The sequence below is a fragment of the Lissotriton vulgaris genome, chromosome 5 (genome assembly GCF_964263255.1).
Source record: "Lissotriton vulgaris chromosome 5, aLisVul1.2, whole genome shotgun sequence".
NCBI lineage: Eukaryota > Metazoa > Chordata > Amphibia > Caudata > Salamandridae > Lissotriton > Lissotriton vulgaris.
In genome coordinates, this window is record NC_141693.1 from 1,900,042,798 (window position 1) to 1,900,061,973 (window position 19,176).

Sequence of the window (19,176 nt, forward strand, 5' to 3'; positions counted from 1 at the left end):
TTCTCCTATTAGGAATAAATAGCGAGGTAGATGTACCAAGACCTCAACGACTGTTAAGTGCCTTGGGAATAGTGGTTGCGGAAAAAGATATAGCACAACACTGGGTGCGTAGGCCACACCAACATTACAGGAATGGATCAATGCATGGCAGCAGAGAGGGTAACATATAAGAGTAGAGGATGCCCATGCAAGTTCGGAAAGGTATGGGGAAACCGATGGGATACTACAGACGGAACTTACTAGACAAGCTAACGCAAGCCATGGATGGATTATAGACACAATGGATGAAACGAAAAGGGGAAAGGGGACTAACATAACATGTCAATGGAAAAAGGAGCAAATGTTTCCAGTGATAGCTGAAGAGTGTACATGTGCAGGGAATGAATGGAGGGTTTTACTAGATGGATGTCCAAGATCTTTTTTTAATTAAAAAAATATATTTTTAAAATTAAAAAAAATGAAAACAATTTTTGAAGTGTTAAGCTCTTAACATCTCTTTCAAGAGGGTTTTGGTGTTCCAACACTAGGCACCAGAAAAGGGAACTCCAGTTATGTGCTTTGTGTTGTCACCACTGTTGCATTGAGGAAATTCTGTGAAATAACTGAAGCGACTGGGTGCCTCACCAGCTTGTTAAAATGTTCTCGGGCTCCTGTCTGCTGCTGGGATGTTTTAAAGATAAAGCATTTGCAGAGGGTATACAAATGTAAGCACATTCTCACTAGTCTGACATTTGCCCTCCTTATAATAACAGTCAGACCTCAGATTATGTTCCAACTGGAAAAGACTAACTCAATCTCTGCTGTTAAGCAGTGCTTACAACCAAAATGATGCTTCCAGGCTGACATTATAACTCAATAACTTCTATTATACACAGCCCCTGACCTTCACCTTGAATGATGTATTGGCTGATTGGGCCCTACTCCAACATCAATAAAGGCTTGAGAGGCACATACTGAACAAACTTCATCCTGGTCAAGGTCATGGAGTATAACACATCATTCAATCCAAACAAAAGGCCTACCTTTACACTCACAGTAAACACAGACACATTTGCTAGCACAGATGCAATTTTTTCATGGAGAAACTTTAACATGTACACCATCATTACTTAGGCAGAAGAAGGGGAAGACTGTTTCCTTGAAGAAGGGAGTGCTGAAGGTGTGGATATGCTTCTCTGTATCAGAGTTGCTGAAAACAACTTTTCCTTCCTCACAGTTGAGGCAGACAGTGATCTGGGTCAAGCCGCTGTGGTTGGGCAGGTAAGATTCAGGCATGGTGTTGGCTTGCAAGTAGCCTTGCTCCATCTGAAGCACCCACACCCCCTCGCTGGGATATAGACCAAAAGACTCTTTCCTTTTCACAGATTCCAAGGCTACTCCTATGGCCCAGCTGCTCAAGGGGGCATTCACCTCCACATTCCAGCAGTGTATACCCTGAGTAAAGCCCCTGCTGCCGAGCACACAGGCAGAAGTGTCAAAGTGCCACCAATCTGGATATATATGCTTTTCTGTAGACAGCCTTGAAGCACTTCTTAGGTCCTCTGACAGGGTGATGGACGGGTGAGCTGTGTTTGGGTCCATAGTGATGCACTCTGTGACAGGTGGCAAAGAGAAATGAGAAGACAGAGGTTACTAAAAACAACTTGTGATGGGGTTTCTGAAACACAATAATCCTGAAAATATAGCATGTATCCAGCTCTCCTTGAACTATGCTAGGCATGCATGATTTAGATACATAACTGTTGCTTAAGTTCCATACCATAGCCAACTTCATCCTAAGCAGCACTCTCATCTACAGACCACTGGGAACACCCACTTTCACCAGCACCATCATAGACTTTGCTGCATTACTCACCCTCGATGCAAGCAATTACCTCCGAGCTTCCACCTGGAATACCACTCTGACTCCAACTCAAGAGCACTCATTAAAGACCTTGGAATCCTGGGCCTCACCCAACGCATTAAAGGAACCTACCCACATTGCTGTTTACCTCCTGGACCATATTTCCATCAACTCTGGAAACATCCAAGTCGAAGAGCCCACACCAGTCCTCTGGACAAACCATGTCCTTGTCAAATTGAGGATACTCATTCTTGTCCTACGCACAAGCACCAACGCCAGACCAGCCACTGAACACCATCACTAACAAAAACTGGAACAGAGACTGGAACAGAGGTTCCAACACCCACTGACCCGAACACAGCAACAGCCTCCCCAAAGTCATCAAGAATTTCAATAATTGGATCGCCTCCTGTGACAATTCCTGGCCCTCTTCAAACAAAGAAAACAAAAAGATCAAGACCCCAGGCCAGTTGGCACACAGAGGAACTCAGACGGATGAAATGCCACAGCAAACAACTGGAGCACAAATGTTAAATGACGCAGGAAAATGCAGACAAAGGCATGTTTAAATCCGCCCTAAGATGCTACCTCCAAATTATATGGAACACCAAACGCGCTCCTCACGAACCACATTGATGCCAGCACACACAGAAACAAAGAAATCTTTCTTCGCTATTGTGAAAGATTTCACCTCACCATCGACCTCCTCCAACTCAATCACCCCTCATAGGACCGCTTCAACAATGTCTCTCAATTCTTCAGCAACTAAGTACTGCCATTTATAGCAACTTCAGCCTGCAACTGAACCCAAAAGACCTCGCCAAACACCTTCTGCTCTTACCCAAAGAACCAATGTAACCACAGGGCTAATCATCACCCCAGAAATAACTGCCACCACGATGAATTCCTTCCACTTAGCGGCCCCACCATGCCTACTTCTAAGGACTGCAACCTATCGGCGCCATGCTCACACCATTCTAAATGCCTCTGTCTCTTCTGTGACTTTCTCAGATGCTTGGAAACAGGCAACTGTACTCCTATTGCTGAAGAGACCGTTCAACGCAAGCCAACTACAGACCGATCTAACTGCTACCATTCCCGGCCAGGGTCTTGGAGAAAATCATCAAAAGCAAACACAACAAATTACTCAACGACCACCAACTCCTCCACATCATTTAATCTGGTTTCAGACCCAACCACAGGACAAAACTGCCCTCGTCTTGCCACCACGGATGACATCTGCATTACTCTGTACTTAGAAGACACAACGACCCTCATGCTCCCAGACCTCAATGCAGAATTTGACACAGTCTTCCACCCAACTCTCATCCAACACCTACACGACATTGGATTCCAAGGCCACGTACTCCGATGGATCTGCGCCTTACTGATCAGAAGGACCCAGTCAGTCAGCCTGGCACAGAACAACACGGATGCCTGTGACCTCATCTGCGGAGTTACATTGGATCCTACCTGAGCCACACTCTCTTCAACATATACATGATCCCTCTAGCCAGCATCATCTACTCTCTTGATCTCAACACCCACGCTTAAGCCAATAACACACAACTCAATCTCTCACTCACAGCCAAGACACCCAGTACCTGGATCAAATTCAATGCCTGAGTGACTGACATTGGCAATGAATGAAGACCAAATGTCTAAAGCTGAACACCAACAAGACTGAAATCGTGATCTTCGGGAAGAGCACATCACCTTGGGACTCCACATGTTGGTCCATAGAGCTAGGACCGCAGCCACCCACATGACCCATTCCAAGGACCTTGGTATTAACAGCAAACTCAACATGAGCACCCAAGTCAATGCCTTCACTGCCTCATACTTCCATACCCTGAAGATGCTTTGGAAGAGTTTTAAATGGTTTCCAATCAGCACCCAGCAAACTGTTACACATGTACTGGTAACAAGTAAGTTGGACTATGGGAACTCCCTCAATGATGGGATCAACAAAAAACACACCAGAAGACTGCAGACCATTCAGAACTCGGTGGCCAGAATCACTCTAAACCTCCAATGTCGCACTCATATCACTCCACACCACACCTAGAGGAGCTCCACTGACACCCCATTCACAAACAAGCACAATTCAAACTCCTCACCCACACTTTCAAGGCACAACATAACACTGACAATCGGAGCTGCTTTCACAAATCTTCCAGAAACCTCCGCTTGTCTGGACTCCCTACTTGCATAAATCTTACGCACACTGAAAACCAGAACCGGCTGTGGAGCATTCTCCTACAGCACTCCTAAAGAATGGAATGACCTGCTGCTACACATAAGAGCCTACCCCTTCTCACTTTTTTAAATTCACCATGCAGCTGAAAACCTGGCTTTTTGAATAGTCCCACTAGGCACTGGGTGTGTCTAAACTCACAACTGCTCAGGATATCCTCTTGGGTGATAGTGCGATCTGTAACATAGCATTGCATCACATTACATAACATCTTTATGGTGACGTGTACCTAAGTCTTTAGGTGGATATGGTGCAGAGGACTGTAGCCAATATTAATGCAGCAGGCTTAGTTGCCCATTGAACTCTAATTAGGGCAGAGGAGCTTAATATATTAGGTTAGCGAAGGTGTCACCTGACTTAATGTTGTCAACAGAAAGAGAGAGAGAGGGTCTTTAGTACCACCCACATGTTGATTCCCTTGAGTACAGTGTTTGACTATGTAGGAGTTGTGTGATTCCACTAAAAAGAGTGCTTGTATAGTAGTTTTTTTTCTTGGGCAAAGCTTATGCTCAGTACAATAAGACTGGGTTTGTTATTGTGACAAAAAATGATCAAGGCAATAGCCCTGACCTCTATATTATGAAATATATGACAAATAAAGATGTCCTGATGAACAAGCAGGCCTGATGAACAAGTTATCTAGAATTGTTAGCACTGTTTCTGGTGGATACTCCATACAACTGCAGATTTCTAACCTTAGATATCCCCTCAGCCACCAGTCTTGAGGCAGGTAATTTTGTAGTAGCGGCCCCAGGTGCTGACAGGTGGTGCAGTGTGGCTCCACGCAAATCCATACTGCACCCAGGTGACTGAGTGGAGGGGCATATAAGCACTACATCTGTGCACTGATGTCGTTTCTTGTTTTTTCTGTATCCGCACCCTCTGGCACAGAGCATGAACAATTGGTGGCTATAGTTTAGGACATTTTTAAATGTTAAAAAGAGATCGTGGGGGGGTAAGCAATACACAGTTAGATAGAGTAGCCACCAAAAAGAGAATTACCAAAGTTAAGTAACTTTTTATTGTGATGGATACTTCTAACCGCAGTGTTCTTCCCACCGACCTGGATGTTAAGGTAGTAGTGCTTTGTGAAAGTATGAACCGACACCCACATCGCAGCCTGGCAGATAAAGGACAGGTACATCTTGCACCAAGGTAGTGGTAGCACCCTTGGGTCTTGGGGAATGGGCTCTCAAACTTTCTGAGTGCTGCTTTTTGGCCAGTGTGTAGCAGATCATAATGCAGAGGACTAGACATCTCAACAGGGTCCTCTTCTGCACAGCCTTACTTTCCTTTGCGCCTTAGAACGCCACACACTGCAGATATCTGACTCAATGTTCCTAAGTACGATCGATCTATAAACCTCGATCCCTTATGAATCCAACTGATGGATCCTTTACGCTACCTTCAAAGAGTGAGAGGGAGGGGTTAAAAACGGAAGTAGACTACACGTCCTAGAAAGGAGCCAGACTTTCGGTAAGAAGGCCACTTGAGTCCACAGCACCAAAAGGCAGAAAAAGGATGGTGTAGGGCAGTTACACTTAAAGGACCTGCAGTTCACGTTCTTAAGGAGGTATTATAAACAAAATGAGGAAGACAATTTTTAAGGTCAAGAGGTGCAGCAAGCAGCTATGTATGGACTCGAAAGGCATACATTTGAGGAATGTCAAGAACTAGTGATGGTCCCACTGTTTCATGAAAACAGTTTGGGAGGAAATATGTGTGTCAAACCTTTAATAAACCTCATCACGTTATATAAACAAGGACAGTAAGTCTGGCAAATGTAAACAGGTTGAAAGAGCAGACAAACAATTAGCATGTGCACTGCAAATCATTTCCGGGCTAGAGATAAAACAAACAAAAAAGCCTCAATATCCTCTTGCCTCTTGCCCAGTAACATTATACATAACCTGCTATTAACCCTGATACTTTAAGCCTACTATTAGTTTGTGTTACTCAATATTATAAGTCTCTTCTCACCATTTTTCCTTTCCTCTTTTTTAATCAGTAGAGAATAAACGCTACTTCAACTTTCACACACAGACATTTCCTTGTCCCTCCGAGTGTTTCCAAACAACATGCATCCTTGCTCATAATCAGTGTAAATCGAGGATCCATGTAACACAGTAATTCCAAACCTTTTGACCCACTGAATCACTACTGGAAGCCAGGGACCCCCAAGCAATTTGTATAATTTAAATTTCTTTTTAAAAACGCCTTTTGAAGCAATGGCAATTTCAAGAGTGAGACAGCTTGAATTGGGTCTATTGGCATGGACATGTATGTATACAGCAGTGTATTATTTAGTGGTACCCAAGGGCTTGTGGAAAGTGAGCAATCAGACAGCAGCACGAAAATCCTACTGCTGATCCTGGCTGCATCTATTTTTACCTGCCTGCCAAGAAACGGTAACCTATACACATGTGCCTTTCAACGTTTTATTGCTTTTATTGTATTGCCTGTATTTTCATTGTGTCTGTGACTGCTGTTGTCTATCTTCCCCCGCTGCCTGTACGTGGTCTGTGCCCCTTTTTCTTCCCTCTGTTCCCCTCGCTGTCCCAGTGCTCTCTCTGCCCAGTCTTTCCTTCTGTAATCGCTGCCCCGTGTCTCTGCCCGGTTTTCCCTTCTGTTCCCCTCGCTGCCCCCGTGCCTCTCTGCCCGTTCTGCCTTCTATTCTTAGCTGCCCAATATTTCTGTATTTTGCCTCTGTGCCATTCGTTTTTTGTGCCCGTCTGCCCTCTGTGCCACTCATTTTTCCCTCGTTTCTGTGCCCGTTTTACCTTCTGTTCCACTCATTTTTTTGTGCCTTTCTGCCCTCTGTTTCACTCATTTTTTGTAGATTTGTAAAAAACAAGGACCCCCCGAGTAGTAGCATAAAACAACTCCTAGGACAGGGAAAAACAATGTGTGAAATAAAAATTCCTAGGCATTCATACACTGGAAAAACAAGTGGCAAATAATGACAGTAAGGAAGGACCCAAAGAAAGTTAAAATAAAAAGGACCGAATTTTAATAAACATGTTTAAAAATCATATAATAAAACAGAAAGTAAATATTATATGATAACATACAAACACATAATTTCATAACAAATTCATACATTTAATATAAAGACACTAATCATAAAATCATGGACAACCAAACAAAATACATAAACGCTGTCCAAGAAAAAGAGTGGCAATTAAATTTTATTGAAGTAAAAGTTGGACATTCAATATGGCCCTTTCTCATAGAACAGTCTAATAAATCAAGGTCGAACTTTGCCATTATCGTATTTAGGGTCATACCATATCTACAATGGGGAAAATGTAACAGATCATCATTATTCCCAACAGTAGTATTGTGGGCCCTCATAAACCCACATGAATTGGTGTGTATTGCGGGGCAGACTCGGATATTAAAATCACCAGCCCACAAAATGATGGCAAGTTTACTAGAGAGTGTCAGTGCCCTGTCGATCTCCTTTTTCAGTGCATCTTATAGTACTCCCCTATCATTAATGAAAATATTATTGTAATGATTAAAACCAGGTCCTCGCACTTTGGGAGCTAAAGTCTCAGCACTTGGCTATGATTACCACTGGATGAGTAACTGATAATTTTACACCCAATTAATTTATTTGATATGAGCAGCAGCAGTCCACCCTTTGCTCTTCCTGCTGGGGAGGGTATAGCATTTAGACAATGGGATGTATAACCTTCCACTACAACCTGGTCTGTACTCCAAGTTTCCTGTATACAAATAAAGTTGTTACCACAAGTGATACAATCCTGCCAAAAGGGAGTATCTACTTTTCTGCCAAGGCCTGCAAAATTCCATGTTGTAAGTGTATAACCCTCCTGTATTACTGTTTGTATTCCTTGGCTAGCAGTTGGATTTATGGTCATGGCCACATTCTCTGGAAACTCGTCACCCTGTTGCCTAGTCTTGGGTTTTTTAACAGAATTTATGATAGTATGATCACCACTCCCACTGTTGTCAGAACATAAACACACCTTATTGGGGTCTGAATATGGGGGTTGTATATCACTTATTTCATTTCCCCCTTTAGTTGGTCTATGAACTACCCTCCTACCTAGATCATCCTTTGGGGGTATCCCCTCAAGACTTATATGTCAAACATTATCCTCCATCGAGCTCAAGGACTGGAATCTATTATACAATGGAATGGAGAAATGTGTGGGGCGGGCTATTGATGGGGGCAATAGGTTAATATTAGAGTGATAAGCCATATGGTTGGTAGCCAAATCTCTTGCCAACAAGTGTCTATAAAAATAGCCCAATGGCAATAGTGTTATATTAAAATCCCAACATGAGGGAGGGGGAGCATTAAGTAAGGTTTTGTGTGCCCAACCTGGCGACCTAAAATTAATTATTACACAGTCGCCATCAAATATTTTTGGTAAGGGGCCTATCCACCCCACTCTTTGTGTAAGTATTATCTGTTCTGCCCCTATTGGTGGGAAGCCACAGTTTTTTGATAGCCAATAAAGAGTTTTATTTTTGAGGGTTTGATATGTTTCTAGTTGACCTTCCCGCAGTTTAGGTACATTAGAAAGGACTGCGACATATGCTCCACATTCTGGCGGTAAATTTATAACTGCTGGTGTGTCAGTAACTTTAGGGTTGACTGGATTACGTGGTCCTTTTGTCTGCTCCGTTGAGTTCTCCCTTGGTTTCCCATTGCCTATCGGTGGAATTACACTATTCTCCTGTTGTGGTTTATTTCGTATTTCTAAACTTTCACCATCATCTGGTTTTCTGGCTACAGTCATGTCTGTACTAGGCCCAGCCATCGCTAGAATTGGCTGGGTAGTTTTTGCCAGATTAGCAATAACATTATTTGTGGTCACACTAGCCTGGTCCTTGGGGTTGGCTATTTGATCTCTCAATCTAAGTTTGTCCACATGCCCGCTAAGCTTATGTAACTCTCTTGGCAAATTATCGATTTTATCATGTAGCAGCAAAATTAGTTCGTTTATCTTTTCCATAAAAACATCCATACTGAATGTACGATTGGGTTGTTCATTACCGGAAGCAGCTCTCTGTTTCGCCAAGGTCCCTCTTGTGTTAATTTTCTTTTTCTTAGCTGGCTTTCTGTGTCCCTGGCCTGGATTTTTCTTTTTACACCCAATTTTTAAAATTTGCAGGCGAAGGGGACAGGTTAGATAAATTCGGTGTAACTGAGATAAGTGAGAGGCAAGAATTCTCAGCTCCAACTGTGACTGTATCAGGTATCACCTCTATTGTATCGGTGGCCCAGTCTGCAGAGATCAGTCCTTCCTCTCTATTTGTATGGATCTCTGCAATCAAACTAATTTGTTCCCCTCCCCTTGAGCCAGTACACATTGATATACGTCTTTCTGTGCGGTCTATTTCTTCTGCCAAGGCGCTAACTGCTTTGGTCAAATAAGTATCCATCGAATTATGTGTTTTATCTATTAGGGGTTTTACGCGACCTCTAGTCATGTTTAAATAGCAATGTATACTATAAGTCAAAAATCAAAATCAAAAGCAGCAATCTATATGGGGCAATAGATTTAAGATGGTACTAGCCAAAACCTCCTACTGCGTCGTATGACTCATAGACCCATATGAAAAACAGGATACAACCCCACAATCTTACTTGATTAGCAAATGTAAATAAGGTGGCCCAGCCTCAACCGGCCCGCTCTTTGCCCGGGCTTAGCATGGCTTGCCCGCGCGCGTCCTGCGACGCGGGGCTGACCTTCATTTTGAGCGCCTCGGGGCGTGGAATAGGCGGGTGCGGCTTCCTGCCGCAAGTGTCCCTTGGAATTGGAGTCCCCCCTCTCTGCGGCCGCGCCGGGATGGCAAGAGGCTGCGGCAGCAGGGGGAGACAAACGCCAGGAGCAGGGAGCCAAAACCAGCAGTAAGTGGCTGAAGTAGGGAAAAAGCTGCAGGCAAAGTCTATCCCAGTGCGTGAAATGAAGAAACCCGATCCCCCGGGGCTGACCTTGATTTTAAGCGCCTCCGGGCGCGGAATAGGCGGGTGTGGCTTCCTGCCGCAAGTGTCCCTGGGAATTGGAGTCCCCCCTCTCTGTGGCCGCGCCGGGATGGCAAGAGGCTGCGGCGGCGGGGGGAGACAAACGCCAGGAGCAGGGAGCCAAAACCAGTGGTAAGTGGCTGAAGGAGGGAAAAAGCTGCAGGCAAAATCTATCCCGGTGCGTGAAATGAAGAAACCCGCTCCCCTGGGGCTGACCTTGATATTAAGTGCCTCCGGGCGCGCAATAGGCAGGTGCGGCTTCCTGCCGCAAGTGTCCCTGGGAATTGGAGTCCCCCCTCTCTGCGGCCGCGCCGGGATGGCAAGAGGCTGCGGCGGCGGGGGGAGACAAACCCAGGAGCAGGGAGCCAAAACCAGCGGTAAGTGGCTGAAGCAGGGAAAAAGCTGCAGGCAAAGCCTATCCCGGTGCATGAAATGAAGAAACCCGCTTCCCCGGGGCTGACCTTGATTTTAAGCGCCTCCGGGCGCAGAATAGGCGGGTGCGGCTTTCTGCCGCAAGTGTCCCTGGGAATTGGAGTCCCCCCCACTCTGGGGCCGTGCCGGGATGGGAAGAGGCTGCGGCGGCGAGGGGAGACAAACGCCAGGAGCAGGGAGCCAAAACCAGCGGTAAGTGGCTGAAGCAGGGAAAAAGCTGCAGGCAAAGTCTATCCAGTGCGTGAAATGAAGAAACCCCTCGTTTTTTGTGCCCTGTTTCACTCGTTTTCCCCTCATTTTTTGTGCCCTTCTGCCCTCTGTTTCACTCGTTTTTTTGTGCCCTTCTGCCTTCTGTGTCACAGCTCTTGTGTGCTGTGAGCATGCATGGGCTTTTAATTTTTCACTACGACAGGCACTCAAGTCCTGGGGACCCCCTGGGAATGTCTCACGGACCCCTGGGGTTCCGCGGACCACAGTTTGGGAAACGCTGATGTAACACATCAATAAGGCTTTCGGAGTAATAAGGGAATTTAACATGTATAAGGGTGTATAATCACAAAAGCTTTTTGAGAGTCTGGTGCATATTTTTATTTACATTTTGATTTATGATGAGGTTTTTCTTTTTTATAACTGATGTTATTTCCCCTGTATATTCCATTTCTGTTTGCATATAAAAGAAATAAGTAATTATTTGAACTTACAAAAACGATCAAAAGTGCATCTGGCAGATTTGCCTCCAAGGGGTCAGTGTACTAGGTACCACACCAGTTTGCAAACTGGTCCCAGCCCAGAGCATAAACAGATTTCGAGGAAGTGCGTCTGGCAGGGAGGATGACATTGATAACATAGGTAGCCCATCAATGGCTGTAAAATGCTTTAGTTCAATCTCCCCTCGTGGAGGTTTAAGTTAACTTGCATACATCTGCTGAGAAAACAGGTCCTACTGACGTGGTAGACTGATCAGAGAGAAGATGCTTATACTCAAGCTTTGCAGGTGCCACACTCTCCTGGCCCATTCAGAGGCCACTGGGCTGACTTAAGCCTGATCAGTATCAATCTTCTTCAGAACTCAGGGCAGGAGCGGTAGTAGCGAGAAGGCAAATAGGAGTCCCTTGTTCTATTCTGGTGTTCTCATAGAAACTACAAGGTGCAAAATGTTTGACACTGCATGTTTTCAACTGTGGCAAAAAGGCTCCCATTGCTCTGGTGCAAGACACCGGGCACCACCTTGGGATGTAGACTCGTAATCTGCTAAATGATATTTGTCAAGGCTTTCAGGGTTCCGGGCAGGTGGTTGGCAAAAAAAAAGATGTCCTAGCACTGTAGGTACCTCCAAAGATGCAAAGCCTCTTTGGCACAGGACCCAGGATTGAACTCTGCGCCTCCTGCTTGTTGCAGCACCAAATTGCATTTGTGTGGTCTGTGAGAACCGACACCAGCCTCTCCCTGATGATTCACAATGAAAGCACTTCAGGTCCAGATGAAGGACAAGTAGCTCCAAAAGGCTGATGTGGAGTCGGCCCTCCACTCAAGACCAGAAGTCGCTGAATGGCAACTTCCCTGAAAGAACCCCCCACCCCAGCAGAATTGTGTCCATCACTGTTGTCAGCTCTGGGTAGGGAAGAGAGAGTTGCCTACTGCAGGGCAGATTGTGACTAATCAGGAACCAATGTAACGGCTAGAGTGTTGTGAGAAGATTCACTGCAAAGAAATCAAAATAAATAATAAGAAGAGAAGACATATATGACTTGTCAATTGCTTATTTATATCCATTTATTGGTGTTAGTTCAGGATATACATTTTGTCAATGTAAATTGTGGGCCATCTCCTCTAAGACCTGAATAATGTCGGAAAGAAAGCCTTGATGATGGGCCTACTGGGGTTTCCACCAAGTATAGTAGACACAGAGGATGCATAAGGCAAAGAGGCCAAGAAGCATCAGAGCCATCCACACCTGGATCCATTCGGTCTCAGAAATTTGAGCGCTATTGGCGTTGTCAATGTCAATGTCTTTTAGCCATGTGTTATGGAGAGGAGTGGATGTATGGGGTGTGGAGTGGAATTAGGTGGGTATGCGATGTCTAACCGAGACCTAAAAAGGAGTCTACTTCTGCACCCTTCTTCTATTTGTGAGCACTGGTGTTCTCCTGCTCTGTACCTTGGTGAATACACTAGGCACAGTTGTTTCATGCTTACTAGGCAAAATGTTACTTCTTATTACCTTTTATGCTGGGCTCAAGGGCTCACAAAGTGTTTGCTCCTGTCACTCGCCGTCAATCCACAGGCACCTCCTGCCCTCCAGTCTTTGGTGTATATCCTACAATTGGCATCCCGTTGTCTCACTCCTTCCACACCATCATGGCTATCTTCCTCTGTGGGTCCGAGGTCTTCTTTAGAGTACCAGCACACCATGAGCCCTCTCATGCATGCCGCCACCTTCCCCAACTCCCACCTCATGCAGTTCTCTTCCAGGCCACCATCTAGACTGCATTGGGCAGGTGAGGATAACAGTCAGTGCTGATACCATAGGTCTAATCTGTATATTTTGAAAAGTTATGAAAAAGCAATAGGCTTTACTTATTTACAATGAAAAACATATTTTAAAGCCAAAAGACCCTCCTAACATCTAGTGGGTGAAGAATCCTCGCAGCTGGTGATGACAAATTTGGAAAGAAGTTAGAAAGAGCAATAGTCTGAAGTGTAAATCAGAAACCACTTTAGGTAACAAAGAAGGGTGAGTCCCCAAGACTGCTCTATTCCCATATTGGGTTCAATTCCCGACGCAGCAGGGTCTTGAGCCCAAAAAACGTCTACGGACTCGATAATTCTCGCTTCGGTGCCTGCTCGAATCACGGGTTCACACTCTGCAACTCCGGGCAATAACTTGCTTAATCTCCACTATGGCCCCCGCGGCGGGATGCCTGGCTTTCACCTTGGGGGTGCCCAGTACGGGTTATCTCACAGGGAAAAACCAGGATGGGTTCCCAAAGCAAGCGCTTAGAGACCGTTGGTGATAATGGGCTATATAAATATAAATTACATTTACATTTACATATGCCTGTGGACCATGACAGCCCTTCTCGGCAAGATGCTGGTAGACCTTGACCTAAGCCAAACATCCTCTTTACGCCACCCCCTCTTCTCTACCCCACGCATCCACACTTCCCCTACCCTCGCTCCCTTCCAGCAGTTCCCCCTGCCCCGCCCTCTTTTTCCTCGCTTTCTAGCCCCACCATCATCTCTGTCTCGTGTCACTCATCTATCCCTCCACACCTACGACATCCTCCTTTCTGCTCCTTCATCTTCCATCTTTCCCGCTCCCTCTCGCTCTCACACCAACACCCGCCCCCTCGGACACGTACACGCATCAACCCCTCTGTGCACCTTGGGGTTCTGCCACTTTTCCCGCCCTCTCTACGTGCAATGACAGGGACTACACCCCCCTCCAGCACTGTATGGAACACAATACATACTCACTGTGATGAGTATTCTGTTCCAAAATGTGCATATGTAACATGGTTTTGTTCCCAATAAAGAATTATAACACTAAGACTGCTCTATTAACATGAAAAATGGTAAAACAATTCTACTACTGAAAGAGCTTGTAATTCACTGACCCTTCCTGCTGATGATAGTATGATAAAAAACTGTTTTCCATGACAGATGCTGCAAGGTAGGTTTGTGTGTAGACTCATTGGGTTGGCTCATTAGTTTTCACAGAACCTAGATAAGCTATCATGGAGGAGATGGACTTTTCACAGGTAGACAAACCTTGAGACATCTAAAAAAAGTCTTTAACTACTTTCATCTTAAAAAAGGACAACTCATCTGGAGATATTCTTTAAGCAGTCCCCGCCAGCTGCGGCCCGTGCAGGTAACAGCCGTGGGTGTGGGGGGATTTTGAGGGAAAATTAAATAAATAATGATTTTTTTCCCTCGACATCGCCCCCCTCGCTGCCCCACCTCTGTTAGCTGCGCGGACCGCGGCTGGTCATGGCTGCTAGATGTACTCCTATGGAAGAAATATGCAACCCTGATTTGGCTAGGAGTAGAATTACATCTTTCTGCAATGACAAATGATGCAGAATGGTTTCCATTTCAATACTAAACAGAATCTTGAGGATAGATGTTGTGACCCTTTTGGTATCTCCACGCATTACGGAAGCAGATTTGAATGGCTCTACTGGTAACCTCTGAAGCCACACAGACAAATTCAAAGACTGAAGGCTCGGATGCTGGTCTTGGCCTCAAGTCTGGTCAACATTTCTGGCAAGGCAATCATCTGGAGTGTAATAAAGACAGTTGAAGAAAGTTTAGGCACTGCCTCAGCTAATCTGATATTTTTAAGATCATCTTTGTCTTTGACTTTCACATCTTTACTATCACCCCTGATAAGTGGGATCAGCAGAAAGGCATGAACAAATGGCGTCGACAAATTGGTCAACGGGGCATTGCCCACAGAGTTCCGCTCTGGTGCCCTGGACACAGAGTCTTGCCATTTTTCTTTTTTTGCAATGGCAAATAGGTCGAAAGATGGAGTGTTCCCATTCTACGAATCCCCATGCACTAGGAACTGTATTATTGTCTCCGAGGAACTTTAGGTCAAAAGTACACTCTTCATTTTATTGCAGACTGACTTTTCAACTAATTAATTGATTGAAACAATTGAAATTGGGACGGTACGCCTGTAACCGCAGTGGATCATGTATTTTAATACTATTGCTTTGTTAGCTCTGGCATCGTTTTCACATATCTGACAAATGTTATGTTATGTTATGTTATATTAATTTATTATGCGCACAGATACTCCAGCCAAGGAGCGTCCCGGCGCAGAGACAAGGTAGAACATAACACAACAGGAAAAATGGAAAAACATAAAAGCAGCTAAAACAGGAATGTTTTTATAGCCCTCCGGAAAGTCAAGAGGTCCTCCAGCAGGCGAATTTCAACAGGAAGGGAGTTCCATGCTGACGCGGCTTTTACACTAAACGAGCGGCCTCCCATGCGACTGAGCCTGAATCTGGGGACTACAGCAAGGGCCAAGCCCTGGGAACGGAGGGTACGGGTGGGAACGTAAAAGGAGAGACAGCTAGATAAGATTTCCGGGCCTATACCTCTCAGAATCTTAAAGGCAAGACACAGAACCTTAAAGAGGATGCGCTTCCTTACAGGGAGCCAGTGTAGGGAACGAAGGACATTTGCCACTGAGCTGAATCTGGGCAGGCCAAAAATCGCCCTAGCGGCAGCATTCTGAACCCGCTGCAAACGGGTTAACTCGGCCTGGTTGGCCCCAGCCAGAAGAGAGCTAGCATAATCCAGGCGAGAGATGATAGTTGCTTGGATCACTAGCTGCCTGGTCGGGGCGTCAAAGAACTTGAGAACAGGTCTCAAGCCCCTTAGCAGTCCAAAACAACAGGCCGCAGTTTTTTTAGTGTGCCCTACAAAGGAAAGGCCCGCATCCAGCCAAACCCCCAGGTTTTTCACCTCCGGTACCGGGGTCGGAGTGGGTCCCAGCTCTGAAGGCCACCATTGGTCACCCCACATCTCCACTCCCTTACCGACAACCATCACCTCCGTTTTTGTGGCATTTAGCTGGAGACAGTTGCCTGTCAACCAGCTAGCCACCGCCTTCAGTCCAGACTGAAACCTAGGGGCCTCAATCTCCGCGTCCCCGCTGAGAGTAACCGCCAGCTGTGTGTCGTCGGCATATGAGACCAAAGTTAGGCTCCACTGCCTAGCGACATCAGCCAGCGGTCTCACGTAAAGATTGAACAACGTGGGACTCAGCGAGGACCCTTGCGGAACCCCCATGGCCAGCGGTTGGAAATTGGACTTGAAGGGAGGGATGGCAACACAGAAGGAGCGGTCATCTAGGAAGGAGCGGAACCATTGCAACACCTGACCGCCAATGCCAGTCTCCTCAAGCCGATGCAGGAGGATGCTGTGGTCTACCGTGTCAAAGGCGGCGCTAAGATCTAACAATATAAGCGCCGCCGTTTGACCAGCATCCAACCTTGCACGGAGATGTTCCACCATCACAAGTAACGCGGTCTCCGTGCTGTGACCGGCACGGAAGCCGTTTTGTGTGGGGTCGAGGGCATTGGTCCGTACAAGATGTTCAGACAGGGCCAGATTGACATGGGCCTCTGTGATCTTGGCTGGCCAGGGTAGCAACGAAATGGGGCGATAACTTTCAGGCTTGGACGGGTCCAGGGAGGGCTTTTTGATAATTGGGGACACCACAGCTTGCTTCCACTTAGCTGGAACTACTCCCGTTTCCAAGGAAAGGTTAACAAGGGAACATACAACTGAACGTCCCATAAAAGCCTGATCTCGAAAGAGAGCAGGCCTTACTGGATCAGATGGAGATCCAGATTTGACTTGCAACGCAAGTTTATCAAACCCGTCCAAGGTGAGGGGGGGAAGACAAGCAGAGTAGTCTGATGGGGAGTCCCACTGGTGCTTTCCCGACCGGACCCTATGCTAGGGAATGTCCGATAAATAGCTTGGACTTTCCCCAGGAAATAAGAAGCAAGGGATTCACAGTGGGAAAGGGAACTTACGGTCGTAGAGGTAGTCGGCTTTGCCATGAGATCTTTTACGGCCTTAAAAATGGCTTTTGACGGATTAGTACTGTTCCGGAATTCTGCGGCATAAAAAGCCGCTCGAGCTCGACAGATAGCCCGATGGTAGAGCTTAACGGACCTGGCATATTCAGCTTTTAAATCAACCCCATAGGTCTTCCTCCAGGCCCTCTCAGCCCGTCTACAGGCACCCTTCAGGGCACGAAGGGCGCCATCGTACCAGGGACTCGACTCTCTAGAGTTGATTTTAGTCGATACAATGGGTATCAGAGAGTCCAAGGCCCTAGTGATCCAGGAACAAAAGAGGTCATACCCCTTTTCTACATCCGTCAAAGGACCCAGCGGCTCCTCTAGTAGAAGAAGATGAAAATCTTCTAACCTAAGTTTCTTCCAGGCCCTCTTCTGTACCCGTCTAGCCGAGGAGATGGAGGGGGTGGCTGAGACAGGGCAAAGAATGGACACCAAGTGGTCTGTCCATTCCACTGGTAAGATAGAGGTGATTTTAGTCCCCGGCAGATTGGTAAACAAGGGATCTAAAATATGCCCCCCCGAATGGGTAGGCTGGGAGACCATCTGGGGAAGTTGAAAGGCCTCTAGGTCAGAGGAGATGGAACGCACTGTCAGGCCTGAGAGGGTGTCGAAATGCAGATTCAAATCACCCATGATGGAGAAGTTGGCACAGTCTGCGACCAAAGGGCCAACAATGTCGGGGAAAGCATTTCTAAACACTACATCGCTGCCGGGCGGACGATAGACGACCATCCCGGAAAGCGTAAAACAAGGCACTTTCACACCCAGGGATATTTAGGGCACTCCAGACACAGGAATAGGTGGACCTTACTACTAAAGCTATACCCCCACCTCTGGACAATCTATTCAAGGTGTACATAGAATAGCCGGGTGGGCAGGCTAGATTTGAAATAGCAGTATCCGCATCCTGAAGCCAGGTTTCAGTCATGGCAAATATGTCCGGAGCTTCCTCCTCAATAAGGTCAAAGATGTTCTGATAATGTTTCAGCGCTGACCTGACATTCAGGTTCAGGATCCGCAAGGAGGAAGGAAAATCTGTAATGCGGCGGGTCGCCGGGGAGTTAATCCTAGGGAGAGGGCTCGGAGAGTCAAGAGCCCACCCATTACAAGGGCAATGGTACGGGCCTCGCAATGGATGTACCGGTGGAAGGGTACAACTACGACTTACCTGATCGATAGCAAACAGGCACTCCCGCGAATATGTCAGCATGGCGGCACTAAGATGGAATACTAGTCGTTAACCAGAATCCCGCGACGTCCAGCGCGTCCCTAGCGCGGACGGGCGCAGACGGGCAGGACTCTGGCACGACTCCGGCCACGCGAGGACACGCCCGCTGCGCGATCCCGCTGCGCTAGGGGAGGAGCTTTAAATAGGTGTTCCCAGGCGGCTCATGCGCACTAAAGCGCTGGTAGGTAGAGACGCCTCAATCCACTCACCCCACTCCAAGATGGCGGCCAAAATCGAACAGGGCACCCACCCCAGAACCAGACCCGCCCAAACGGCGGTGCGGGGGCCGATTATGGTGCAAGTAAGGGGCGATTAAAACCAGGGTCAAATAACCAAGTAAAACGGAAATAAAAGTTTAAAATAGCAAATTTCAATAATGCGCGCAAAGCGCTCACGCAGCTTACAGCTACCTTGTCTGCCTGTTTATTTTATTCTGTTAATTATCTGAAATAATTGAAATTATTCAAATTATTATGGTTTTAATCTATTTTTATTTTGCATGCATGGTTTTAATTAACTAAAACGTGTAATAAATAAACTAAAACTAAACTGCCTAAGGATGGAGTGTGCCCATGCTGCAAAAATGTCTTCCCTGGCCCATTTGTGATGTTCCTCATGATGTTGACTGAGGAATCCTGCCTCCTGACTCTACCCCTGGGATCTTTATATCAATCAGCAACAGATGTCTGGCCAAAGCCCAGTGTCACATTGTTTGTGGTTGAAAAGATAACTGTTTCTTGTTCCTCCTTTTTTGTTGGTATGATGCAGTAGTGGAATTGTCTGATTGAATGATGTCTT

The 19,176-nt window shown here is 46.2% G+C and overlaps 1 protein-coding gene across 1 annotated transcript in view; it reads right to left on the minus strand.

Moving 5' to 3' along the window:
* Positions 1-1,053: 1,053 nt before the first annotated feature.
* The window catches only part of LOC147717668 (E3 ubiquitin-protein ligase TRIM17-like), a 132,991-nt gene continuing 114,868 nt past the window's right edge, over positions 1,054-19,176 (minus strand). The window contains exon 9 of the mRNA XM_086919871.1: positions 1,054-1,592. Coding sequence (XP_086775997.1) covers positions 1,075-1,592 — 518 coding nt within the window. The 3' untranslated portion in view covers positions 1,054-1,074. The remainder of the gene's footprint in view (positions 1,593-19,176) is intronic.